Genomic DNA, 27785 nt, shown 5'->3' on the forward strand with positions numbered 1-27785 from the left:
AGGGAGGGAGGGAGGGAGGGAGAAACATCCTCACGTTTTAAGTGAATCGCAGCTTTCAGATGTTGAGGAAATGCACTCTGCATGTGATGTTTTAATGAGACTGGACCATGGGATGGAAATTCAAGTATCTGGGGAAACATGAGAGTGAGAGGTGTAGTGTGTTATTTGCTCGGCCTTGGTCTGCTCTGTAAGTCAGAGGCTTCTCTTAAAGGAATAGTTTGACATTTTTGGGAAATGTGCCTATTCACCGGGTTACAATAATTAAATGTAATATCTGATTTCTAAGATGTTTACAAAAACCACAAAATGTTTAAAAGACATTTTGTAAAATCACATCACAAACACAAGTTGTTTCCAGTCTTAATGCTAAGCTACGCTGAAGCTTTATAATGAACTCGCAGATACAGGGTTACTGTCAGTCGTCTTATCTCCACCACAAAGTGAACAAGCTCATTTCCCAAAGTGTAAAAAAAAAAAAACTGTTTGTTTAAGCAGAGAAAGTTGTGAGTTCTGCTAGTTAACCAAAGCAAGTTTGGAAGTGGTGGACAGAAGGCAGAAGCAGGAGTCGACTAGAGAAAGATACTCGAATAAGAACAGGTCATCGTTTTCACTCGTGTGTTTTATTTTGAAGGGCTTCATCTCTCGGGCAGCCACTGACGAGATGAGTGCATTCGTGTTCTTTGGGTTTCAGCATCTGCAGTTTTCTGTTTTTTGTTGTTTTTTGTTTTTTACATGGGAGAAGACCACAGTTTGCCTTTCGTGTCTACACAAATGTTTTTTCATGCTTTTTACTCATCACTTTAAAAGCAGCGTCTCGGTCTCTTTGTCTGTTCGTTTGTTTTTTCTTCGCTGTACAGAGAACAGATTTGGGAGAAGCAAGTTGTCAAGTGCCATAGACCTTGAACTGTTTGAATAGGGGAGGAACCCAGACCCCAGAAACCCAAGCAATATTCACACGTTCACAACCTTTGAGTACATTTGCAGCATAACGGCTTAGAAGCAATATTTAAAGCCTTTATTTTCATTCAGAAAAGCAACATCAGATAGCATTTTTAAAAAATAAAAAAACGATTCACAACCTTTTAGTAATCCCTGATGATTTTACATGATTTTTATATTGTGAAAATCTTTTTTTTTTGTAATGAAATGGCACAGGAAATATGTACAGTAGTGCTGAAGACATAAAAAAAAAAAAAAAGATTTCTCTGCATTGTGTAAAGGTGAATGTTTGTGTCACTTTGCCCACGGCTTTGTACTGTCTGTTGCTTCGAACGCCACGACTCCTGGTGTTCATTCGTGCAAAAAAAAAAAATAATAATCAAGTTTCACTGTTGGAAAAACAAAGTCCAGTCACAGCTGCATCTCAGATCTGTGTCGGTGGGTCGGGTTGGGGGGGAGAAATGTCGTGTTTTAAAAGGCAGTGTCGTCAAATTTTACAGTTGCATGAAATTAGCCTGTTGATATTCATTCACTGGTAAATAATTATTCAGTGAGACGTGTTTCCACAACGGATGGAAATGAGAAAATTCACAGAAACACACACACATGGAGTAATATTGACCCCATTTAATTCCAGCAGTACATTTGCGACCACTGAAAAAGTTTTTGTACAATATATATAATAGGATTTTTAATTTTTATCCCTTCTTAAATAATATTAGTCATATTGTTTAAAGTTAGCTGTTGGAAAGTGAAGCTGTACCTTCAGTTTTTAAACACAAATCTGACATTGGTAAAAGATTTTATCCAAATGACAATGTAATGAGCATTTCCCAAATGTTTTCACACGTCATATTATATTTGACACAGATGATGAACTGTTGTTTATATTACTTGTTTTAATTCTGTTGGTGATATCTGTTGACTTTCCAAGAGTAGGGGATGGGGGGTGGGTGGGGGGGGTGAAATAATAATTTCTGGGGTAATGGTCACTTTATATTCATGGCAAAAAAAAAAAGTGCAGTCTGACATCGTAGACAATCTAGGGAGATAAAACATGTCGTCACATTTTTCTTCATCCATGTTGGTCTGTTTCTTACTCTCCCGTATTGTTCTTATTTATTTAGCCAGCCTTCTGTGGACTTTAGACATTACTAATCAAATTGTAAATACTCAAAGGAAATTGAGAAAAGAGTTAACAATGGCATTAGTGACTTGCGATTGTAAAACCAGCAATAAATTGCAATGCAGAGGCACCCGTTTTAATGTATAGCTAGTATTTCTAAGGTTTCTCTGGAAACAGCCACAGTGAGATGATTGATATGCATTTATCCAACATTCCAGATTTTGTACATAATTACCTGTTTCTGAAGTAACCTGTGGAAAATAAACTAATGCTCTTTAACAACGCTTCTCTTTTCTTCTTTCTTTCTTTATTTCGTCCTCTGGGTTTGGTGAAAACTGGATTTACCTTTATGTTCTGCAGTTGTTCCTGTGGTGATCATGTGACTCATAATTACTGTGAGCTGCCACAGGGAGGCACTGCAGAGGTTTTAGTTGGGGGGGGGGGGAGACAGGTGAGCTGGCAGGAAAACCATTAACATCCTGCCCTGCACTTCACCTCTGGATGCTGTTCAGGCCTGTTGTTGTTGCAGCAACTTGGAGGAGAAAATGCAAATACTCACTCACACACCTGCAGGCAATAACGCATCCCAAAAGCATATTTTTTATTTTAAGTCCTAAAAGTTCACCACTGTATTTCAGAGAGGATGGTAAGGTGGCCTTTCCACTGTTGTTTTAATAGCTTTTTGCATAACAGTGGTATTGAATAATGTGTTTTATGAGTTATACAATATGTCCTGGTAGTAGTGTGTAGGAAATACAGAACAGAAAGAGATGATAAAGGATGGTGTGAGGAGTTTGCGTGTATCGTGCAGTGGTTCCCAAAGGATCGTGAGACGATAAATGGGAAAACTAAGTTTGGATTCACTTTTCTTTTTCAGTTTATGGACTTATTTATTATTAATCTTGATTTTATACAATGCACTTAAAACAATCAGAACTATTCATGCAAAGACACCAGGGCAAAAATAACCAGTTTCTAAATCTTTTATAATGCATTTTCTAAGCTTAGCATATTTATTTTGTGTACTGACACCATGTGGTGGGGGAAAGTAGTGTAGTAGTTGTAAATGATTTTGACTTTGATGTGTTTTTTTGTTCCCCTCTCACAGAAAATACTTAATTAGACTTTTTTTTTTTTTTTGAACTGGTCAGATGCGTACATGAACTGATGAAGCCTCTTGGATGAGAGGTGAAACGTCTTCCTAGACAAATAACTAAGTCCAGTTGCTTTCGATTTAACCTCCTTTGAAATACTATGACCTGGACAAATGAGAATATGCACCGGCTTACTTTATTAGACAATTTCCAAAGGTGTAGGCTAAATCAAACTTCCAATATATTTGTTGTGTGCTTTGAATAAGTTACATATTGTGATAGCCTAGGTTGTGCTGAAAAAAAAAGATGTTACTGATTTGATACCTTCTAGGGTTGAGGATACAGAAGCATTTTTAGATAAGAATACCAGGCGGGCAAGAAATAGATAGATAGATAGATAGATAGATAGATAGATAGATAGATAGATAGATAGATAGATAGATAGATAGATAGATAGATAGATAGATAGATAGATAGATAGATAGATAGATAGATAGATAGATAGATAGATAGATAGATAGATATACTTTATTGATCCCAATCTGGGAAATTACAGTGCGGCAGCAGCATTACACAGACACAGTGACGATAACAACATATAGCCTAGTATATATAAAAATGGGGAAAAATGGCTTGGACCTCTAGGGGTTAAATGATCAATTCTTGGTATATCTTTTATAATTCATGTAGTGCAATGAAAGTGTAATTTTTAGCTTTTTAATGCAGATCCAAGTATAAACTGGGTAGTTCCTGTCCAACACTGTAGGGGGCGGTAGTGCGACTCTGAGTTTATTGTCAACCCTCGTTAAAAAATCCGAAGAAGCCGGTGATAGCTCTCTCTTCGCTCGCCTGGATGCTCTGTGCAATAGCACCGAGTCTGGTGGTGACAGAGAAATAAATATTGTATTGAACACCACTTTTTTTTTTTTTTTTTTTTTAATTTAAAAATATATATATATAATCAACGTATTTATCAGTGTTTCGGACAATGAGCGGGATACCGGGGACCGCTGTCGTCCAGGTCACCAACCTGTCCTCGGCCGTGAGCAGCGAGCAGATGCGCACTCTGTTCGGTTTCCTGGGAGACATCGAGGAGCTGCGGCTCTACCCGCCCGAGTAAGAGCGACATAACCCGGCGCGGCTGGCCAGGAAACCCCGCGGATCTGCGGCCTTTTTCTGCGGATTCTCACCACACCAGATATTAAAAAAAAAAAAAAAAAATGAAGCAGTCGCGTGTAATGTGTAATAACAAACTAATGTTGTTTCTTTTTCCTCTTTTTTTTCTTCCTTCCTCAGCAATGCCCCTCTGTCTTTCTCGTCCAAAGTGTGCTATATTAAGTACCGAGACCCCTCCAGTGTTGGTGTGGCGCAACATCTCACCAATACTGTTTTTATTGACAGAGCTTTGATAGTAGTGCCATGTGCGGAAGGTGAGTGCAGCCTGTTTCGTTCAAACACATTAAATTAAAAAGAATGCAAATGAAATGAAATGTCTGACTTGTCTCAGTGGACTTGCTATGGCCTCCTCCCCTTCAGTTTTTTATTTTTTATTTTAATTTTTTTGGATGAATCCTGGGATCTTGTTTTGATATTTTTTTCCATTTTTTTTCTCCCCTTCTTTACTCACACGGAAAATTAGCAAGTTGTGCACAGGTGCTAGGTAATTTCTCAATAGCTAAGGTTTGTGTTTGGTGTCACAAGGTGGTTTTTATACAGAAAACATTAGAGCTTATGATGAGTGTTTTATTTATGAAGCTTCATTAATAAGGCTAACCTCACTATAAAGACTGGATCCTCTGGAACAAGTAGCTTCATTATATCATCACTTCTTGTATGTGAATTATTAAATACATCCATGGCAGCATTACTGTAGTTTATTTACCCCCCCTTCTCCTGTCTCTTTCATTTTTTTGGTGCTCCTTTTCTTTATATCTCCCCTCCCTCCCCTTTGGTGCCATTGTTGTTCCCTTGTGTACAGTCAAAAAAAAAAAAAAAAAATGATATCACCTCTAACTTGATGCTTTTTTTGTCCTCGTGACTTGGTGCTGGATGGCTACTGAGTTTATTAATTTGGTTTTGTATGTTTTTTCTGTGTGATTATGTGTGCATATCAGATGACTAGACTGGCCCAGCTGTTACACTACACTAGCCTGAGTCAGGCATTGTTTTCCAAGCCACTATCCCCGATCGGGCCAACGCAGCCTTCACGGGGGGAATGTGACCAGGAGAATAGCCCGCTGAGCCTTCCAAGATGGACACCTTGTCTCTTTTTATTTATTTTTCTTTTCTTTTTGGTTTGTTTCCTTTCATACTTTCCCATGTTGTCCACTCTCTACTGTCTCTATTTAGAAAAAAAAAACTACAGTAATTGCTTATCTCTAGCGTTGGTTGTGTTTTATATTTGTTATTTTGGTTTGTTGTTTTGATTATTGTCCAACCCCCACCCCCCTCTCTCTTTCTTGCTACAGCTGCGGCTTGTGTGTGATTGAATTCTGTCCAGGTTGCTACGGCATACCGGTGGGATGTGTATCACACATGGGATGCTAGGAGGATCACTAACCCACTTTTACTCTCTTGTCTCCTTCTCCAGTTGATGTAGTGAAGGGGCTAGACGTTATACAAAAAAGTGAGACCCAGTATTAAAAAAACTGTACCTCATTTGAAGATAAAACTCTTTTTAAGTTCTATTTGCACTTTTCAGGAGTGATGTAGGAGTTTTCCCTCTCATTTTGCTACGTTACAGCTCTGATGTGGATGTTTAGTATTTAATTATGACACAGAAATGATCCATTTCCTCTTTAAAACTTGGAAATTTGTGGCACATGCATTCATGTTTTGTGCCGTTGTTTGCTTTTTAGCATTGCATAAATGGACATTGATGCTCAGTGCCTCCAGCTTAAGATGAACTGAATTTGTAGTTATTTTATCAGCTGCAGATCTTAACCCAGAGTGGAATGAGCACAATTCCTAAATTGGTTGTTTTTTTTTTATTAGCTAAGTCTTGGCTAACATTTCCTACAGTTCTTAAAATTGTTGTTCTTTTCTGTATCTGATGTCCTGTGTGCTATTAGTGATGCAGCCATTGGGGTTGTCTTGTGTTGCACACCTTTCCAACACTGCGAAACGATCGCCCCCCTCCCCCCCACGGAAAAGCGCCCATGCTTGATATCGTATGGTTCATGACCAATATGTTTCCAGTACAGGTGACCCATGCATCAAAGTGTTGACTCATTCTCTGCATTGTGTTTTTTTTTTTTCTTCTTTTCTTTTTTTGATCTATGAAAAGAGACCAAGGACAAAAAAAAAAATCAGTCTTCTTTTGTTTGTGAAAAGAAAAAAAAAACAGTTAAACAGTTTTTTTTTTGCACTTCATTGAAAATAATAATTCAGATTGACTGAGAAGAATAATGTAATCAAAGCAAAGTAAGGATGCTCGGTCTCCAGTATACCATGAGTAGACAGTAGCACACTTGTAGGCTGGATGGGGAAGTGTATGCTCTCTTTCTCTCTAGAATACAGTGGGCTAATTGTGCAGACATAGAGGAGACAGACGAGTCCCTCTATTGCCTTCACTAATATCCGCCTCTGTCCTGCAGGGAAAATCCCAGAGGAGGCCAAGGCCTTGTCACTTTTGGCACCTGCCGCTCCAGTTCCCAGTCTGATTCCCGGCGGGGGGCTGCTCCCGATCCCGACTCCGGCTCCGCTTCAGAACGTGAGTCAGCATCCTGCAGCCTCTCCTCTCCTCTCCTCTCCTCTCCTCTCCTCTCCTCTCCTCTCCTCTCCTCTCCTCCTGTCTTGTCTTGTCTCAGTGATTTTATTACTTGTAATAAAAACTGCGTGTGTGTTTTTTTTTCTCTTTTCTTCACACCTTCAGCTCAACCTCCCGATAGTGAATCGGATGTCGGCCAGTGTTGACCCAGCGGCAGCGGCAGCGGCGTCGGCGTCAGCGTCCGCCCAGCCCCCCCTCATGGGGAACGTGGATCCCTCGAAAATCGACGAGATCAGACGGACGGTCTACGTCGGCAACTTAAACTCACAGGTAACGTGATGCGTTCTCACCTTCACATCCTGCACCGTCACGTTACAGTGCTGTATGTCATTACCGTGCTGACCCCGATGTAAGACGGTATTTTTTACCTCGAAAAAAGTCTGAAAAAGACAGTTCGTCTTAAATTCAAGGCAAGGTATTTGTATAGCCCATTTTTACAAACAGTTTGTCTCAAAGGGCTTTACATGGCATCACAACAACATCCTCTGTCCTTAGACCCTCACATCCACTGAGGAAAAACTCCCCGAAACCCTTTTAACAGGGAAAAATTGGAGAAACCTCAGGGTGAGCAACAGAGGAGGGATCCCTCACCCAGGACAGGCAGACGACGTGCAATAGATGTTGTTACAGACAGGGAAACAGTTTATAGTTATATTATAAATTATATTCAGGGTCTAGATATTTACACATGTAAACCAACGGGTGACGCCAAATAAATTCTCCTCAAGTGAGTCAGAGCTTTTCTTCCTCTCACTCACACCAGTGACGTGGGGAGATGCAGCCGCTGGGAAAAAAAAAAGTGGCTCAAAGGTTACAGGCTAGCTAGCAAACAACAGAGGAGTTATGATGCCAATTGTAAGATTATGGTGAACAGTGTTCGAATTACCCTGCAACTTTTTATTTATTTATTTATTTTTATTTATTTCTTCAGTTCATCCATCTCATATATATATACACACACAAAAAAAACATAAAAGACAAAGCATACCCTCTCATGTGTACTGGTTATATACTGGTTAATACGTTGTTAAATGCTGTTACTAGTAATCAAATCAGTAATAATAACATACCCTGCAACTTTTTATTTATTTATTTATTATTTTTTAACTGGGTCACACACACACACACACACACACACACGGGCTAACCCCAACCCAAGGCACAACACACTGAACCTACTCATAGGTCTCTCCCATAGACTGTAGTCTGTCCCTATCGCTCTGCTTGATGGAAGTGGCACACGCCACCTCAGGTAGCCGTCAGCAGTCTAACCTGACGGAGGGTCAGATATGGTACAGTCCACCTTAGGGGGGTCTGAAAATCGCATCGCATTAGATTTTAACCAGCAAGACTGCAACAGAGTTACAGTTACGTAATGACATTATAAATATTTCAACCACTGCTGTGTTATTGCAGTCTACCAGCTGTTATTTCACTGATACTGACAACATGATTTTAAAGGGATATTTCAACATTTTTGCAAATTGGCCTATTGTCATAATCCCTATAGTCAGGTTCATTACCTTTAATTGTCGGTGCAAGCTGTTTTTAGATTGGCGGGGCAGAGACGCGAGCTGCTCAGCTAACGCAACAGAGGCTCTTGGGATTTCTACGTTTTCCCCATTAGAGTCATCAAATACACAATCCAACAACATGACATCAGTCATTCTGCTGAGCAGCCGTGTCGGGAATGTAGTTCCGGTTATATATTTACCTCTAAAACAACTCTGTCTGGTAACGTTCTGTTATTATCTCATAGCGTGGTGAATGTGCAGGTCACAACTTGTCCACCAGAGCATTTTGGAGTTGTTGGATTGTGTATTTGATGAGTTTGATGAGGGAAACATGGAAATACCGCGCGCTGTGCAGAGCTCACATCTCTGCCCCCCTGATCTAAAAATAGCTTGCACCGACAATTAAAGACAACGAACCTACTCCCAAGACTATAGGGATAATGGCAATAGGCAGATTTGCCAAAATGTTGAAATATCCATTTAAAAAGATTCATTTTTTCTATGATTTTGTCTTATATTCTGGGTGAATACATTCATTTTTTCTCCCCCAGACGACCACTGCAGAGCAGCTGCTGGAGTTCTTCAAGCAGGTGGGAGATGTGAAGTTTGTGCGAATGGCCGGAGACGAGACGCAGCCGACACGTTTCGCCTTCGTAGAGTTTGTGGAGCAGGACTCAGTCGCCAGAGCCCTGACCTTCAATGGAGTCATGTTCGGGGACAGGCCTCTGAAGTATGTGCTTCAGGTTTTAAAAGATCATGTATGAGGAAGAACTTATTTACTCAGAATAACTGATGTGATCTTATTTGTTTCCTGTCCTTCAGGGTGAATCATTCCAATAACGCCATAGTGAAACCCCCGGAGCTGACGCCGCAGGCTGCAGCGAAGGAGCTGGAGAGCGTGATGAAGCGGGTGAGGGAGGCTCAGTCCACCATCGCCGCCGCCATAGAACCAGGTGACGCATTTCCTATCTGCAGTAAGTGACGAGTTTTTAATAATAAAACAAAACAATATTCTGTGTTTGCGCTCTGATGCTGAGTCCGCTGCCGTTGCTCCGCTCCAGCAGCCACAAAGACGCGATCGTCCAGCCGCTCCAGAAGGTCACGGCGATCTCGCTCCCGCTCCCGCTCACGTTCGCACTCGAAATCGCACAGGAAAAGATCCCGCTCGAAACACAGGTGAACATCGAATACTCTTGGTTTTTTATCACTTTTCACTCTTATGATGCTGCGGTCACGTGATGATAGTGACCTTTGTTTTTCTTCGTCCTCCCTTCGCCGTGTAGACCATCACAGAGGTCGTGGCACGGGACCGATTCCCGCGGCTCCCGGACCGGCCACAGGCGGCGCTCCCGCTCCAGAGACAAGAGGCACAGTCGAAGTCGCTCCAGGTACGAGGCAGCACGAGGAGCGGTTTTAGTTTTCAACGAGTCTAAAAGCTGATTCATGCTCCAGAGGAGGTGGAGATGCAGCTGCAGCAGCGGCGTCATCTTCTGCTGCTGCTGCAATTAGAAGTAAATCTGAGTCACTGTGGCGCCTCGTCGTGTTATCACTGCTTATTACAGCGGGGGTCAGCAGTTTCATAACCAGCCTGGTCGCCACCTGTTGACTGTGTCTGACACCAGAGGGAACAGTTCACCGCAGTATCTTCTAAACCTTTAATAAGACGCTGCTGCTGCTGCTGCTGCTGGTTTTTCACAGAGTGTTTTTGCTGCTTTTATTGTTTTCAGCTCACAAAACTTAAACTTAATTGGTGTTTTGTCGTCCACAGGGGCCACAGGAGGAGGAGCAAGGACCGGTCCAGGAGCCCTCGGAGGAAAGCCAAGTCACCATCACCGAAAAGGTAGATCCACCCTGCAGCACTGGTGTCCTCCTCCTCCTCCTCCTCTTCTTTTTTGATTTTATGCATTAATGTTTTTTATCATCAGAAAAAAATCTTACAAACATATTTACATTGCTACATGACTGGGTGTGTAAAAAAAAAAAAAGGGAGTCACCCCAAGGAAGCTACTTAAAGCAGAAGTAAGTGGTCCGGTCGTTTTCGCTAATGCTGCGTTCCAGGCAGGCTTTTGAAATCGTAAATTACAGCTTCAAGTCACAACTTACGACTTTGTAGCATTCCAGGCAACCCACTTGTGTTTTTCCGACCTGTTTTACCGGTGAAAGTCACTATAACGGCCACTTGTAACTTCCGACCGGTGAACTCGTACCAGATCGAACTGGTACCACTTCATGGTCGGAAAAATACGAGTTTCCTTGAACGCACCATAACAGTCCTCGTCCCTACGTCGCCACATTCACGGCGTCCCTTGGCTGCACACACAGCCCTGCATGCCGTTCTCTCTCCTCATTGGATAAAAACTGTAGGATACGATAAATGTTTTCTCCTCGGCTCAGAGCAGAGCAGAGGGACTGAGAGACCCGTGTTTCAGACCAAACACTCTATGTAAGTGATTGCTGTCGGAAGATATAACTATTTAAGACTTATATTAACACAAATATATCACTTACTTCTGCTTTAAAGTAGGTTTGTTACCTTTAGTTGTCAGTGCAAGATATTTTTAGATCGGCGGGGCAGAGACGCAAGCTGCTTCGCTAACGCAACGGAGGCTCATATTTCTACGTTTCCCTCATCAAACTCATCAAATACACAATCCAACAACTCCAAAACACTCTGGTGGACAAGTTGTGACCTGCACATTCACCACGCTATGAGATAATAACAGAACGTTACCAGACAGAGTTGTTTTAGAGGTGAATTCATGGAAAACCGCTGATGCGCGTTCCCGTTGGGCACAGTTTTTCAGCAAGCAGTCTCTGGTAGTGAGCGAGTTAAAGATTGAAATAACAGCGTGACATTTTTAGAGTGACATCAAGCTCGTTCCAAATCTGTGGTCGTCCTCCTGTGGGATTGACAAGCGCATGTGCAGAGTGCACATCAGGTTTGAGCTGCTCTGGTTCTCTCTGATTCTCACAGTTGTTGTTTTTGTTTCCAGAGTGAAGAAGGACAAGAGGAGGGAGCGCAGCAGGGACAGAAAGGAGCGCTCCGCGTCCAGGAAGAGGAGCCGCAAAGACGAGGACAGGATAAAGAGCAAGGCCAAGCCGATGAAGGTGAGTCAGGCTGCAGATACTCACTGACGTGGAGTCTGTCCTCGTCGAGTCGTCGTCGGGTAAAACTGCTGAGAACTTTAAACATTTCTCATGTAACGTGTCCGGTCGTGTTGAGGAGCTTCCTCCCGTGGTCAGATAAAGACTTCTATCAGTGACCTCGTTTACAGCTTTCCTGTGACAGACAAGCTACACACACGCACTTACCTGCCATTTTCATTTTTACCGTACAGTTCATGGTAGGAAGGTGTTGAGCTTGTTTCTTGAATAGGAAATTATTATACAAATATACAAATGCTGCATCACTCAGAATTTGAATCTCCATTGAGCACCATTATGTCTGTGTTAATGAAAGAACGCCTGTAACCTGCAGAGACGTAGATGAGGAGAGTAAAATATTTTTAAATTTACTACCAACCTCTAGGTTTTAAATATCCTTCTCTTTCTCCTTTTATTTTTCTTGTATCTCTATTAATTTATGTTATGCAAATGACCAAAGGTACATAAGGTTCACTGTAATTACTTCTAATTATATGTGACAATAAAGTAAACTTAACTTAACAACTTAACTTAACTTAACAACTTGACTTAACTTAGGGAAAAATTAAGTGAGTTAAGTCTGGTGGGTTTTTAAGATGATCCATAAACAATATTTACAGTAGGCAGTCAAGGATGAATGTTGTGTTCAGACAGTTAATTGTTGCTTCTTACTAAAATAATTTGCTAAAGTAAATAAGTAGAAATAGTGAATATAGAATATAATCTAGCAGATCAGTTGTCAATGACGCAAAACATTCAAACCCACATTTCTTATTGTACATGTTCCCTTTATAAAAGTCGTTTTCTCAGTGAGGAGCATTTGCGTCATCTCTTCTGCATCCTGTTTCTCTCACTATTTAAAGTTGCTTTTAATCTCCCATCAATATTATATACCTCCAGTCTGTTACATCACTATACAGAGTACATAGATGTGGATGTGGTTAATGCCTCCGTGTTCATTGAGGGTTGTGCGTGTATACAAGTTACCACAGTGTAAATCTGCCACTGTGAGAAAAAAAACCCACCAGTTTGATGTTGGGACGTGTTTTAACCTCCTGCCTTTCCATTTATGGCACATTAGAAATGATGTGTTTCACATCATGACATGTTTTCCTGTACCAAGCTATACCGCACACACAATATGTGCCATATTTAATTGAAAAAGGAAACGTTTCAGACCCGAGGGGCAGTAAATCAAAATGACGACACTTGACACCGACTTATCCTATACGTGTTAAAACCTCATATATGTTGTTGAGGCGGAAATAAAGAATGAGTGCAACTGACTTATTCTGTGTTGAATCAATAAATAATAAACTACTGAACAAGAAAACAAACTAAAAACCTAAATTCATTCCTCGAGGTAAGTTCTTCAGGCTTTTCAATGGTAGATATTGATCAACCTGATGCAGTGAAAGTGAACTGTAACGATCTCTTTGAAATGATGGATAAAATCTGATCTGATCATCAGATTTTGAGAGTTCAAACACTGAGCCGTTATCGCTGACCACCAGTTTCCCGTCCTCAACAAATTCCCCCCACGTTGATCTCGTTGCTTTTTGGTGAACGTGACCCCATCATCAAACCTCCGTGAATTCACCACGAAGATCACACAGAGGAGATAGCCGAGGGATGAAAGGTGTCACGTTTTAGACTCATTATCGCCCTCGATCTTCATCTTCTTCGTTGATAACGATCTGAACACCTCGTTCGACATAGGATGGCAGAACAAAATGTTGTTCTCGGAAACGGCTGCAAGCTCTGCGACGATCTGGGTTTTAAGAGAAACACAAGCTCCACAAACACCTGCAGAGTTTTGTTTCCATGTCTTTACTGTAGAAGAGCAGCTGCAGCAGCAGTCTGAGCAACTTCCTCATTATCTGATACTGGTGAATGAATTAATCTGTGATCTCAGTCTCTACTTTAAGCAAAATCAACATTTAGTAGATGCAGGTGAATGACGTCCCATCAGACATCATGATAAAAACATCTGGGCTGAACTTGTTCCAGTAGATAGACGCAGAAGCTTAGAATAGTTTGTGTGACATTAACTGACACACACGTTGTTTTTGTTGACACTTGTGACGTAATCTAATGAAAATGGACAAAAAGTTAAGTAGTTGGAATAACAGAGATTGATGGGGAAAAGCAAATTTATTTATATGGCACATTTCAGCAACAGGGCAACTCAAGGTGGTTTACATATAGTGCAAAAGAAGAACATGAAAACAATTGCAATTGCATGCAGCTACAGTATTTTTTAAAGATGCAAGTGAATAGAGAAAAATAGATAACAGAATAAATAGGTACAAAATAGTGTAGGGTCGATTCTGTGACTAGAAATCAATGTATGAAATCCAAGAAACTTTGCCCTCAGTCTTACACAGTTAGTGAATGACTCCTCTCCTCATACTCTGGTTTAGTATCACAAAGCCTCATCACTCTGCTCCTCATTTTTCAGATTGAGTTCAGATCTAGTTTAGATTTCAGTCATTCATGTTTCTAAGAAAATCACAGTATTAGTTTGACTTCTTACATGGGCTGATTTTGTATTTTTGCAGTTTCACTGTGTGATTCAGATCCGATGCCAATAAACGTCTGTTATAATGAAACTAATCAAGGAGCTTAAATGTAAATACAGAAACAACGCTAATTTCAAATCTTTTTTTTCCCTCTGATGTTCTGTTGGTGGTTAAAGGGATAGTTCAACATAGAGTTGCACGATACCCACGGTAGCCACGGTACCCCGCGGTGCCAAAACGTAACGGTTCCTACTATACTACAAATTCTACACGACGGTACTACCGTGGATTACTACTACCGGTGCCAGTTTCCGCTATAGCGGCCGCCTCTCCTCTCCTCCCGGCTTCTCACTGCACGCACTCCCTTGTAAACAAAACCCACATGCACCCACTGCAACCTAACTACACAGCTGCTGAATGATTGGCTGTTTGCCTGTTACTGGTGATGTCCGGGGATATGATAGGCTGTTTCCGCACGCTGGGTCCGCCCGTCTGTTATCTGATTGGCTGTTCGTGTGTTCATGCCGGCAAGAACGGACTCCATGAAGACAGCTGAGACAGCTCCGCTTCGATAGAAACTCGCTTCAAAACAAACAACGAGCTAAAGTTCTGTCTCGTCCGACGCGCGCACGGCTTCACAAACACGAGACAACACACTGACCACGGCTGAAGCACCGGGCGCGAGCGGCGAGTCTGCTGCGTCGTCGTCAGTGGCACTTAATTAATTTAGCTCTGTTTATTTTCTCATTGGCTAATATCAGGCTATATGCTCCGTGTACAGGCTGAGGAATAAAGAGTTAAAGGATGTCCAAGTATAAAGCACCTAGAAAATGCATAAAAATATAGTTTTCACAGGGAATCAGTTCCTGTTCGTTGTATTTTGTCCTGTCCTCTATGGTTTATTATGAAGAAGCATTATTGTCAAATAGATTTTTTTTTAAAAGACAGTGGATTTGTTTTTATCCTAAGTTGATTATTTATATTTGTTAAACATAAATTAATGTGCAAGAGACTGAATGGTTATTTATTTTCCACCATATAAATTCTAACTTCATTTATTTGTTTTTTATTGCTTATTTAAAAATATTTGTTTCAGTCTAATTCCTACTTCACTAGTATTATGTTTATCATGCACCAAACAACATTATAAGTAATTAATAAGTATTTATAACTTGTACAAATACATTGCAGTTCATAAAAATAATAATAATAAAAAAAGGTTGCAGTATCGTGATATTACCCGGAACCGTGATACTTTGTCTGGTATAGTACCGTGGTTACTCATTTTGGTATCGTGACAACTCTAGTTCAACATTTCAACAGACGGAGTTGTTTTAGAGGCAAATACAGAGACTGCTTGCTGAAAAACTGCACCAGACAGGAACGTGCATCAGCTGCTTTGCATGAATTTACCTCTGTCTGGTAACGTTCTGTTATTATCTCATAGCATGGTGAATGTGCAGGTCACAACTTGTCCACCAGAGCGTTTTGGAGTTGTTGGATTGTGTATTTGATGGGTTTGATGAGGGAAACCAAGAAATCCCATTAGCCTCCGTAGCGTAGCTCTGAGCAGCTCACGGCTCTGCTCCGCCGTTCTAAAAATAGCTTGCACCGACAAATAAAGGTAATAAACCTACTCCTAAAATTATAGAGATTATGGCCAGTTTGCCAAAATGTTGAACTATCCCTTTAAAATGACGTTGGTCCAGTTTGGTCTGACCAGGTTTGTGGTTGTTGGTTGTTCCAGGTGGAAAGGGACTATGACAGGGAAGAAAAGGACGACTACGGGAGTGAGAGAGAGGACTCGGCCACGCCGAGCGAGGACATGACACTATCGCCCTGCGTCCAGCACAACGGCAGCTACACGGGTCACCGAGACGAGGAGGAGGAGGAGAACGCCGGCTTGGGCGCCGACGGCAACAAGTGACTGTTGATGGAAACGAGACGTTGGAAAGGAAATTCAAATGAACTCATCGACACACCGTCGCGTGCGTATTAATGCATAAACACAGGATAACCACTTAGAGCAGTGTGTTTTCCCCATCATCATCATCATCAACTCCATCTCCATCTCCGTTTCCTTTTCATAAACAACTTTCTTGGCAACACATGGATCCTGTAATTCAGCTCATTATCTGTGACCCGCCTGAAGAGTAAGTGAGCACTCAGCACAGCAGAGACCCCCTTCCCCCACCCCCCACCCCCCAAATCCTCCTCTGTTAAACAGGCCAGTTGAAAATGAATGAGACTTTGAATCAAACACAGCAATACAAGCTCACAAAGTGCTGCAGCATCAAGTCAGTTCATCTCAAGGAAACACGAGACAGAAAAGAGCAGATTCTCACAGGAACAATAACTCGCACCCACAACTTTGTTTTAGCTTCAGATTTTAACCAGACCAAAACGTGACATCGTGAAAGTACAGATTAATTGTCCAAAGAGCTTCATAACCCTCTAAGATTGTCAATATTTATGTATGAAAAGTCTATTTGTCTCAATTTTGCAAGGACGACTAGCTGCATTAACAGTAATGAAGTAACGTCTGCAGTGGTTTTCGGTGGTAAAGAGGAGGAAAACATGAGTCAGAGGAGCCGCAGAAGTTGAAGAGGAGCAGATTTCATCAGTTTTTTTTACTGTACAAGTTAGAAACGCAAAGGACAGAAGGGCCTCAGGTCGGCAGCTACGCAGGATCACATCACATCACACATTTTCAAGCTTTACACACTTCCTCAGGCAGCGTCAACTCAGTTAATTATCCTGTGAGGTCGAAGGAGCATCGGTTTCTATGGCAACTGAGCAACAGAATTAGGTTTTACAGATGTTCGTTAATATTCTGTACAACAAAGTTTGTGTGAAAGCAGCTGCATTTGTCAAAACATGAAAAGAAAAAAAAAATGTTAGAGCTTGACCCGTAGTTTTGTTTTTTGTTTTTTTTATGAGGCAGCTGAAATGGTCTGTTTTTATTTAGTGACACGGTGAGGTCACTGTGAGGTCGTGTTGGGGTGAAGCGCCCCTCGTACTCTGCTGCAGCGACACTTCAGTGTGGTTCGAGACGACAACTTCCTGTATTCTGTTTATATTGACCGAGGGACGCAAGTGGTACATTAATACATCTGAGGCGTGCATAGATGTAATTTTTTTTAAAAAGGAGAGACAGTGGAAAAGTTTCTGTCGTCGCTGAAATGCTCATTTACGCTTAGTGTGGCGTTGGAGGGAAACTCTAAACCAGAGAGGATCTGTGAAGGATCTGATTCAATTCCTGCTTTGCACCATTTTTTCCTCCATCATGTGGGAAGTTGGACTCCAAAAGCAAAATGTACGGTGTTGATTTTATAACTTGAAGTGCTGTAATGCAGAGTATATACTGTTTCTGTGAACCTGTCTCTAAAATATTATGGGGAAAACAAAAACAACAAAAAAAAGGTTTCATTTTTCATTTGGTCAACATGAATACATGGCTTTATTTCCTGTTTACGTCCTGTACATGTAACTGCTTTTGTTTTTTTGTTTTTTTAAAATATATTTCTGATTGATTACCTAGTCGTTGCAACAAGATCACAAAGTATTATGTTCCCTCCCTGTTGTTGTTGTTGTAATGCCGTGAGAGAAAAAAGAAATATTTACTGTTTTATAAATACTAAACAGGCCTATACTGTAAAAAGAAAAAGAAAAAAGATGTTGGTGCAGGATGTCTGTCGGTCAAAGATGCTCTTAAACTTCACAGCAGCTGAACGTGATGTGTCACAGGTCAACGTACCGCTCGCAAGCACAGAAGGGTCAAAAAGTGCCTAGACGTAGATTGTACAGAATATTCTAATAAATAATACGGAGACTTAACTGACAGATGCAACCTGAGTTTATCGTTATGGTCGGATGTTGAATTGCTGAAACTGAGATCTTATATTAAAGTATTGTCAGCTGTCTGTAGTGATTAATTAATAGCAGAATAGGCTGAAATTTTGTGGATTTGTTTTCACATTATTTACAATTTTGGGCGTTAGCAAAGCCGGTATTGAGTAATGTATCAACAACAACAAAAAAGAAATGTATCTGTAAACTGACCCCAGATTGAGCTCAGTTCAACATGAAAGCTTGTTTTTTTTTCTTTAAAATCTTTATTTTTTTAAAACAAGATGTTATCACTGTTGTTTTTTGCCAAATTCCACTTCTTTACTGCTTTTAAAAATCTGATTTTACAGTATTTTTGTTTATTTTCTTGGTTTTTTCGTGTGTGTGTGTGTGTGTGTGGACAACCTGTGATAACGTTCAGTAAAAAAGCATTTCCAACAAAACTGACAGTATGTGACAGAGTTTTATATTTTATACCCCTGTATCCATGATGTATGGTAAATACTGTAGAGACATGTTCCATGGTTTTCTGCTGGGGGGGGCGGGGACTGGGCGCTCGGTGTAAAGATTTGCTAACACTGTTTTTGGAGAGCTTGGATGTGAGTGTCTGATCCACTTCAGGTTTGAATCTAACAATAGATCTGATCTGTTTCCAAAAAAACGCTCAATAAAGAGACTTTACATTCATATGTGTTGTGTTTTCTGATTGTTGCAAGTTGACCAGCTCGTGTGTAAAAGCTTCTTCAAGACAAATGGAAAAAAAATTGGAGGTTTTGCTCAAGCTTTCAAAGGGGAAGAGCATCATCTCCACTGTGAAACGTTGAGGAGTTTCAGTTATGTTTTGATGCATCTTGCACATGGAGCACAGTGCAGTGAACAATGAAATCAGAAAATCATCAAAGTTATCAGGAGCCAAACAAACTCCTCAGTGTCCAGGATCTGTGTCTCAGCCAGAGGTCAGATAAACACCTAAGTTCCCGTTCTGAGGTGGCCTCCTCCTACGAGTCCTGGTCTTATCCAAACCAAACATCTAAGCAAAGAACTGAAACTGACCATTGCCATTGCAAGAAGGATCTTGAGTTTGCTCAAGAGCTATTGAAAGTGCCTGACTTTAGTGACTGAAGGAGATACAACACTGGGTTAGATCAGCGTTATCCGATCCATGCCAAAATCAAACGCATTTAGTCTGTTGTAATGGATGTAGAAGTAAGAACAGTGGATGTCTCTACCATTTAAATGCATATGTGATCCTTGTCATCATGCCGTTGGCGTTTTTCTTGCATCATGACAGTGCTTTGAGTGCAGCCATCCTCTTACAGTTGCTTGGTGCCGCAAACCAGATAGTCGTTAAGTGCCGAGATCAAAGGCACCTTGACTCTCAAAGCCGTTTCACCTCTCAGACTTCTTCAGTTCTAGAAAAGAGCCAAAATATGGCCAGTAATTGCCTTCAATTTTAGCATTTAACAACCACAATGACCTGGATGACTGAGAACCTTCACAGATGTCATACAAACCAGATAATATATTAACTGTGAGTAGTACACACAAGAACAAAACGCAGGACTGAGATCTGGTGAGTGGTACAACAGTGTTGTAGAGATTACATTGATACACTTGTGTTTTTTGGGTCATTCAGTCCCAGTCGTCTGTAAATGAGGCCGTGTCAGTCAGGATGTCGTCATGACACCTGTTCATCTCGCTGCCCAGGATCGGACTGGTGCTGAACTGTCTTACATAGTCCAAGCTTGACCTCACCACTGTTGCAGGGGCATCTGCGGCACCACTGTCCATGCTGGCCTGAGTGCAAGTTTGGGTATTTGCAGGAGAAGCCTGAGGCATACCCTGCTGAAACATTTCCATTGTTGTATATCCACCCGAAAACACAAAAGGAGAACTCTGTAAGTTTGTTTGCTGTATGTTCAAGGGTGTGTCTTCTGTAGCTTCGGGGATGTTTTCTCCATCCGCATCCTCTGAGTCTCTTTGGATCCAGTCAGAAGTCGGTTCTGGCGAGAGTTCCTCGTCTTCTGAGTCGTGGAGAAGTGGCAACACGCTGGGGAACGCAGTCTCTTTCTCAACTAACTGAAGACTACTCGTGTCCCACTCCACCATCTTCATGGTGCTGATCGACTCTAGCAGTTCCTGTGTGAAATAGACACAGTTGAAAAATTCCTCCATAAATTCGTGAACAACAAACATCTGGGAGTATGAACAAGTTAAATCCTCATGCTTTAGCAAACAGCTGCCACTAGGACTGTAGAAGTCCTTGGTGTAGATACGTCGTACATTTATTTGATGAGTCCAAGAGAATCAAGAACTAAAAGTGAGTAGGGAGTCCTTGTTAGAAATGTTAGGACGTTAAATGTGTTAAGAGAGGAGGTGGTAAGATATTCTCAGAGGTACAGAGGGACACCCTGTTCTGATAGCATTCGGTTCCTTGTTCCACCGTTAGGGAACCTCAGACAAGAAGAGTCTGCGGCTGCGATTGGTCTGATTTCTCTGAGGAACCCAGAAGCCACTTAGGAACATGAGCCTCTATGATTCAGTCCAAGCAGAATTAACCCAGTTGACTGTAATTTCTGAGCTGTCTGGCAGGTAACTTGAGGAATTTGTTGGGTCTCTGCAATGCTAAGAAACAAAAAGCCCAAACAGGCACTTACCATCTCAAAGGGTTTTTCTAGTTTCTGCATGGCATTGCTGTTAACAGGGTTAGGTATGCTGGGCCACAGGACGACTTTTGCTCTAGATAAAGCAGATAGAGGTGAGTAGAGTCGATGTTGAGAAGAGATGTTTAATCATGTTAGGGATTAGTGTACCGGTATTTGTGCGTTTGTGATAGCGTCTTCAGTGTGGTACCTTTTTATTATTGGACCTCCAAATATCAGCACAACAACCACAACAACGAAGAAAGTGATGATAGCTGTCAGATTAACATTAGAAGACCCTATGAAAGGAAACAAAAATAGCAAAGATGAATGTTTAGAATCTGATGCAGATATAAATGTAAGACATTTAATTTATTAAGAAGCTGTTATATTGAAATAACCTTGCTGATTTGTTTTAAAGACGTATGCGGTGCTGGGTAGTCCTGCCCCCGCCCGGGTGAGACCTGATATCCGGACGTGGTATGATGTGTCACATTTGAGATCCTCCAATACATAGGTATCAATCTCTGGATCCACAGTAACATCTGGAATCAAAGAGTTGTCAACAAAAATATTTCAATAAAAACAGTCTTGAGCCATGCTAACAGTGAACAGATAAAGGGATGCATTCACCATGAAATATCTGAAGTGATCAGATTTAGATTCGGTCAAAATAGTCCGGCCGACTTTTATTTGGTGCTAATTAGCAAACGTTAGCATGCTTAAAGGGACAACGAGGAGTTTTGGAAAGCGAAGTGTTTTCATACTACATTTACCATGAGCCTCCGCGCGCACAGTGAAATTCTTGGACCGGCGCAATACGGCCGTCTTGTCAAGAATGTTCTCATTTATCAACAATGAAAGTCAGAGGTTCGAAGACGATCAGATACTGTCGTAGTTCCGACCATAAACAGCGATTCACCGGCGTTATTCCCATGACCCGCCGGAGTCGGCTCGCCCAGCACTTCCACCATTAATTAAAATAACAAAATAACGATAGAGACAAAATGATACAGTATATTTATCGAAAATGGAGCCATTAACAAGTGTGGGTAGCGTAGATTCATCCACATTAACGTGATCTTTTTTATAACCAAATAGAAACTCCTCGTTGTCCCTTTAACTCAAGACACTTGGACACCACTGTACTTAAGGAGCTTCCCAGAGCTGTTAACATGGCTGCATGACTTGTATTCATCTTGGAAAATGATTCTTCAAGGGTTTGATGCACTTCAAAATTAAACACTCTCATATTAACAAATGCTGTAATTTAGCTAGAATGCTGGTGGTTGATGATCGTTTGACTGTTCCAAGGATATTGATAAAAGTAGGCCTACTTGTCAGGCCTGTTGCATTAGTTGGCTAACTGTAGCAACATACAGTACATCAAAATAAAAGTAGTTTAACCAGTTATAAAGTACGTCTGGATCATTCAGAGAATCAGAAGACAGGTTTACAGACTCTGCTCTCACAGCCCTGTCAGTCAAACTACCCCCGCCACGTTCTTGACTAATAGACCACTGAAGCCATGATGGACTTATGTTAATGTTGTGGTGGTGACTGTGGCTTTGAAGTTAGCGCTAACTGTCAGCATCTGATTTTCGGTCTGACTCAATGCTCCACAAACCCCCAGAGACTCTGACAGTGAGAGATGAACTGCCTTTTTTTGCTGAACACAGCTCCTACAATTACTTACTACATTAGGCTTTCTATTGATAAACCAGAACATCAAGTGTAGGAGTTTGTTTTACTTACTTTGCTCACTTTTCTTTGTACTCGTCCCTCTGGGGGTGTACTCTGCATAGTGGATTATGTAACCCAGCAGGAAACCTCGGAGGTCGTCCTCCGGGATGGACAACCACTGCAGCACGGCCGAGGTCAGCGTCACGTTGAAGGTGCTGACGTTGGAGGGAGCACCGACGGGAGCTTTGCAGACACAACATCAATAGGTCAATAGGACTGTTTGTTATGGACAAAGTGAGTAGAAACCTGCAGAATTAAGATTTAAGATCTGATCTTAATGCTTGTTTCCTAGGTAAAGGACCTAATTGATTAGTTGGTCAACTTCTTTAGTTCACACTAAAATATCTCAACAGCTACTGAATGGATTTTTCTGTCATGCACAAACATTATTGATCCCCAGAGAATGAATCTGAATAACTTTGGTGCCTGCCAACAGCAGGTTGGTGTTTGAAATATCTCTTCAAGTGCTGAATGGACGGTTATGAAACCTGATGCAGTTGTTCAACTCTCTGTGAACTTCAGGGACCCTTCTTTTTTTTTTTTATTATTGAGTTTCATCGCCTTTAGACTTTGGGACCAGGTCAGGCCTACACAACAACTTCCAGTGCTGATTGATTAGGGTGAGACGTGGGTGAGCAGCATTACATCCTCACAGAGCTGAGACATACAGTGGGAGGAATAATAATTCACATATTAACCTTTTTTGATTCATAAAATTTCCCTTGCGTCTCTTCATTGCACACCCCGCCCCCTCCCTCACACACACCCCACCCCTTCCTTTTTTTTTTATGAATTGAAGAGCTACAATTTCTGTAGTTATGTAGTTTTATTGGGTCAGTATCAGTACCTATTCTACATTTCATGTGAATTGGTTCAATGGAAACACGAGAGACTTTCACTTACATCCTTCTTTGAAGTAGAACTGGGTCGTCCCGTAGGTGCTCTCGCTGTTGTTGATGTGCTTCATGTTGCAGGTGTCCTTCTCTGGGCGGACGTGCAGAGTGATGGTGTATCTCTTGTAAGGCTCCAGAGGCTCTGGTTATTTAAAGAACCAACATGGACCATCAACATCTTTGCATTTGTCTTGTTACTCCATGACAAAGATGATCTATTTAAAAACTTTGCTGAATGTAATGTTCATGTTTACCATGCACACCTCCTGAGAGAGATACGGTCATGTTGTTGTTTTCATCCTGGTAGAAGGACTTAGAATTAGTTTTATGACCCTTTGTCCTCCACTCCACTGAGTAACAGACATAAGTTTGGATGAGATCATCCGTCCAGGAGATGGTGAACGACGTGTTGCTGTGGACTGTGATGCTCAGCTTCCCGTCTGCGGCACCTGTGGACACAAACACAAACACAAACATGTCTCTAACAGCTCTTCATCTTCATAAAAAAAAAACAAAAAAAAAACAGTTTGCTTCTGTGATAGTGAACCAACGCTCACTGGGGATGTCCTCCTCTCGCTGTGGTACTGTCAGACTCTCTGGTGGCGAGGTGCTGGCGTTGTTGACAGCGCTGATGTTGAGATGATAAGACGAGTAGGAGAGAATCAGCGTGATCTCAGGCTGAGTGGTGTTGATCCGCTCTAACGGACGCTCGCCTGACACTTTACCCACAGTCACGTAGAAGCTGTCGTACAGGCCTACAGCAGGAAACTAACACACAGGGTCCTTTAATCATCCTGCTAACATCACGTATGGCTCCACAGAAGGTGAACTACACATTATATGTTTCTAATGAAGGACAAGATGCATTAAAAAGAAAAACTTTACCTTCCAGGTTAGAGAAAGTAGTCTTTGGCCTTTTTTCCCTACAATGTTGGAATCATTGTGGTAGACAATGCTTGGCTGAGCTGTCAGTTCTGCAGTAGGACCAGAAACATTATTTCAGCTTTAACTTTAATTGAACTTTTTCCTGCTCTTGAAAACATCCAGTCAACTTTTTATCATTCAGTTTATATAAAAGTTGCTTCTTAACTAGTTGAAAATAATCAAATAGAGACAAACTGACCTGATGGGACAGTGAACGTCTCGCTCCACGGGCACTGGGTGCATTTACTATTAGTGACGCACTGTATCTGCACAACGTAGACCAGAGAGGAGTTGAGATTCTCCACTGTGCATCGCTCTGCGCTCTGGGACTGAACTGAAAGCTGAGAGCAACATGGAAATGAAAAAATGTATCTATTTGTCTTAAAGGGATAGTTCAACATTTTGGCAAATTGGCCCATCTCCATAATCGCTATAGTCTTAGCAGTATGTTTGTTACCTTTAATTGTAGGTACAAGCTATTTTTAGAACGGCGGAGCAGAGCCGTGAGCTGCTCAGAGCTACACTACGGAGGCTCATGGGATTTCTTGGTTTCCCTCATTAAACTCATCAAATACACAATCCAACAACTCCAAAACGCTCTGGTGGACAAGTTGTGACCTGCACATTCACCACGCTATGAGATAATAACAGAACGTTACCAGACAGAGTTGTTTTCTAGGTAAATTCATGCAAAACCGCTGATGCATGTTTCCATCCGGGGCAGTTTTTTTGATGAGTTTGATGAGGGAAACCAAGAAATCCCATGAGCCTCCGTAGCGTAGCTCTGAGCAGCTCGCGGCTCTGCTCTGCCGTTCTAAAAAATAGCTTACACCGACAATTAAAGGTAACGAACCTACTCCTAAAACTATAGGGATTATGACAATGGGCCAATTTGCCAAAATGTTGAACTATCCCTTTGAGACTAGATATTAAGTCCATAGTTATGGTTACACAACCATAAATATCCACAGACAATCAAAGATGCACTTGAAAAGCAAATGTGAAATCTTTAAAGGGGCCTTCAAACTTATTTAAGGCATAAAGATACATTTACCCATCATACACAGCTGGAATCCCCTAAAACAAATGTATAATGTCTTCAGAGACTTGCAAGTAGACTACCTTAAGTTTTGCTTAAAAATTAAAAGACTCAGACAGAAGATTTTCTAGATGCATTTGCTTGATGTTTGACAGTTGTTCTCCACACAGGATAAACCCTCATTCATTTCTGTTGACCCTAATACAACAACATCTGCATGAGGAGAAAGAAAGAAATGTCTCAACAGTATCTCATCAACTGCCATGAAATTTGGTTCAGATTTGTATGGAGTCCTCAGGATGAACTGTAATCACTTTTGTACTTTTGTACTTTCATTTTAAATGTATTTTTATTTATTTTAGCTTGTCATATATTTGGTTTTGACAATTTCTTGCAAGACAACAACCTAATCAGTCCGGATGAACAGCAGTTTCCTAGCTATTGCACGTAAAGTCAAAAAGTTGAATCAACCACAGAAAGTATTTAGTTAAAACCAACCTCGTCCCATAGCAGGCTGCCCAGTGCTTTATATCTCACAGAGTAAAACTCAATGGCCTTCTTGTCGTCTTCTGGCCAGCTCACTGTCACAAGGAGTTTCCCAGACTGGCGTCTGAAGGAGACAGTGTATGGAGGACCACACCGCACTGAAATATATATTTTTTAAAAACAAAAAAAACATCAGCAATATTCACATTTATCATGAAAATCTGAGAATCTGATAAGAAACCTGCTCATATTTGATGTTTCAGACTTACACATGCTGTTTGGTAAACCACTGAAAACGGCTTTTGTGCAGTTACTTGATTTACTGTGTTCATAAACCTCAGCGGTCATGTTTAATGCTTTGAACACAGCAACATTTTCAGAGAGTGTGGCGATGTTGCCGAATGATCTGCAGGGTCTCTTTGGGGGTCTATAAAAAGGATAAGAGATGTTTATTATGGTGACACGTGTACATTTAAAAGGATATAAGGTAGAAAAGGAGGGAAATGTAAAACTCACTGCTTGATGACGAGTGTGTACGTCTTTTCTGAGGAGTGGTTTCCAGGTTTCCACACACAAGTTTGTACATCTGGGGTTTTATATTTACCAAAACAGTCTACACCATGGACACCGCCTGAAAAAGAGAGACAGCAAAAAGTAAAAAAAGATAAAACTGAACCTTTTTCTCCTGATCTGATCAGCAGCTCAGGATGAGTCAGATGTATTTTCATTACCTGGTTGAATCCCACAGTGCTGATAGGTGGAAACGATCTCCTCTGACTTGCACTTCACTGGAACATGATATGATGGTGATGAAAGTGTGAAAGTTCAGATCGATATCCTCAAACAATCAGATTTCACATGAATTCTGAGTTTCTCAATGGAAAAAAAACACGACTCGTCATGTCACTTTGGCACTTTCTCTTTTTTTTTCTTTTTTTTTTGATGAGAGTCTGCAGTGTGACAGCCGAGGATGAAGGACCTACCTCCTCGAGCTGCTTGGACCTGAGCGGACACTGTAGTGTAGTGGGCCAGGATCAGAGCTTCAGCGTGAACAACAGCAGAAACTTTAGTCAAAAACCTGCTTTCAGTGAATTTGCTACTGGTTTTAATTCATGACAAGAAACTGTACTGCTCATTAATGAATCCACAGCAATAAAACAGAGGTGACAGTCCACTTACCGAGGATGAGGAGCTGTGGATGACCTGCACAAGAAGAACATTTTGAATCTACAAAGTCAGAGTGAAATCCAACCATGTCTCCTCCTGAGACTCCAAGACTGAAGACTTGAAACACCGAGATGGTGACGTTCTCACGCTCGCAACCTGCTGCCAGTCACAGACATGGTGCACACATACACACACACACACACACTTATACACACACACACAGGCAGCTCACATCAGAGTGAACAAGAAGGAAATGTTTCAGGGAGATAAACAGTGGTGGTGGTGTCGAGGGGCGTGGACACACACTCTGCGATACAGCTCATAGAGAGCGGTGGCCGGTCCCCAGGAGTCTGAAGAAAAACTGTTATTTGTCCCCTGTCTCTACTTCTTCTTTCCACAAATAGAGCCGCTCAGCATACGAGCTCTTCAGATAACAGTCACTCTGACATGCAAACCGAAGGGAAATGACTGTAAAACACATCAGACTGTTGAATGAATTAATGAACAGAGAAACTCATCTGCCAGTCAAAGCAGGAAAGCACATATTTGGTGAATATTCTGAATATTCTTGAAAGTCAGCTTTCAAAGAAACTTGCTAAGAGGCACAACGTGATGACATGATGCATTTTGAATCATTTGTTTCAGACGTATTTCTGAAATATCATTTGTCACTTGTCTGTTTTGGGAAATGTTTCTGCCCCAGGAATAGAATCACTGAGTCACAGAAGTAGAAGTTTTGTCTCGCTATTTTTAAGAACAATTATAAGAATAAGAATAAGAATAAGCATAAGCATAAGAATAAGCATAAGAATAAGAATAAGAATAAGAATAAGAATAAAAACAAGAATAAACCCAAGAACAAGAATAAGAATAATGTTTAAATGAAGAGCACTGAGGAGCATTACTGTAATTAAAAACTCATTGTAAATACACT

General features: G+C 41.2%; 3 protein-coding genes across 12 annotated transcripts in view; 2 read left to right on the forward strand and 1 right to left on the reverse strand.

Moving 5' to 3' along the window:
* erbin (erbb2 interacting protein) overlaps positions 1–2347 on the forward strand; it is a 52705-nt gene extending 50358 nt beyond the window's left edge. The window contains exon 28 of one of the 2 annotated variants that reach the window (XM_085792885.1): positions 15–2347. The gene's annotated coding sequence lies outside the window, so the exon portion shown is untranslated. The remainder of the gene's footprint in view (positions 1–14) is intronic. The other variant, XM_085792886.1, reaches the window with a different exon arrangement.
* A 1619-nt stretch (positions 2348–3966) lies between these two features.
* srek1 (splicing regulatory glutamine/lysine-rich protein 1) lies at positions 3967–16917 on the forward strand. 8 transcript variants are annotated; one of them, XM_085792896.1, is made up of 13 exons: positions 3967–4275; positions 4456–4589; positions 5274–5785; positions 6231–6362; positions 6756–6871; positions 7034–7198; positions 8994–9172; positions 9265–9395; positions 9507–9618; positions 9726–9830; positions 10211–10282; positions 11436–11550; positions 15856–16904. In XM_085792896.1, exons 4-13 carry the CDS (start codon positions 6332–6334, stop codon positions 16033–16035), a joined length of 1206 nt encoding a protein of 401 aa, XP_085649022.1. In that variant the 5' UTR covers positions 3967–4275; positions 4456–4589; positions 5274–5785; positions 6231–6331; the 3' UTR covers positions 16036–16904. The 8 variants fall into 8 exon arrangements, with proteins under 8 accessions (XP_085649022.1, XP_085649018.1, XP_085649017.1 ...); XM_085792892.1 differs by lacking the exons at positions 5274–5785; positions 6231–6362 and having other exon boundaries at positions 3975–4275; positions 15856–16917; XM_085792891.1 differs by lacking the exons at positions 5274–5785; positions 6231–6362 and having other exon boundaries at positions 3979–4275; positions 9504–9618; positions 15856–16382.
* A 2410-nt stretch (positions 16918–19327) lies between these two features.
* On the reverse strand, positions 19328–27295 carry LOC146977025 (leukemia inhibitory factor receptor). 2 transcript variants are annotated; one of them, XM_085792888.1, is made up of 16 exons: positions 26864–27295; positions 26668–26724; positions 26416–26472; positions 26201–26315; positions 25954–26111; positions 25697–25842; positions 24359–24500; positions 24121–24209; positions 23793–24003; positions 23499–23684; positions 23246–23377; positions 22364–22525; positions 21001–21144; positions 20811–20898; positions 20615–20696; positions 19328–20096 (listed from the first exon to the last, which is right to left on the reverse strand). In XM_085792888.1, exons 1-16 carry the CDS (start codon positions 26937–26939, stop codon positions 19590–19592), a joined length of 2352 nt encoding a protein of 783 aa, XP_085649014.1. In that variant the 5' UTR covers positions 26940–27295; the 3' UTR covers positions 19328–19589. The 2 variants fall into 2 exon arrangements, with proteins under 2 accessions (XP_085649014.1, XP_085649013.1); XM_085792887.1 differs by lacking the exons at positions 26201–26315; positions 26416–26472; positions 26668–26724; positions 26864–27295 and having other exon boundaries at positions 19489–20096; positions 22355–22525; positions 23499–23675; positions 23787–24003; positions 25954–26105.
* Between the last annotated feature and the right edge of the window lie 490 nt (positions 27296–27785).

The sequence above is a fragment of the Trachurus japonicus genome, chromosome 12, assembly GCF_045865225.1.
Source record: "Trachurus japonicus isolate A0001 chromosome 12, Traja_1.0".
Lineage (NCBI taxonomy): Eukaryota > Metazoa > Chordata > Actinopteri > Carangiformes > Carangidae > Trachurus > Trachurus japonicus.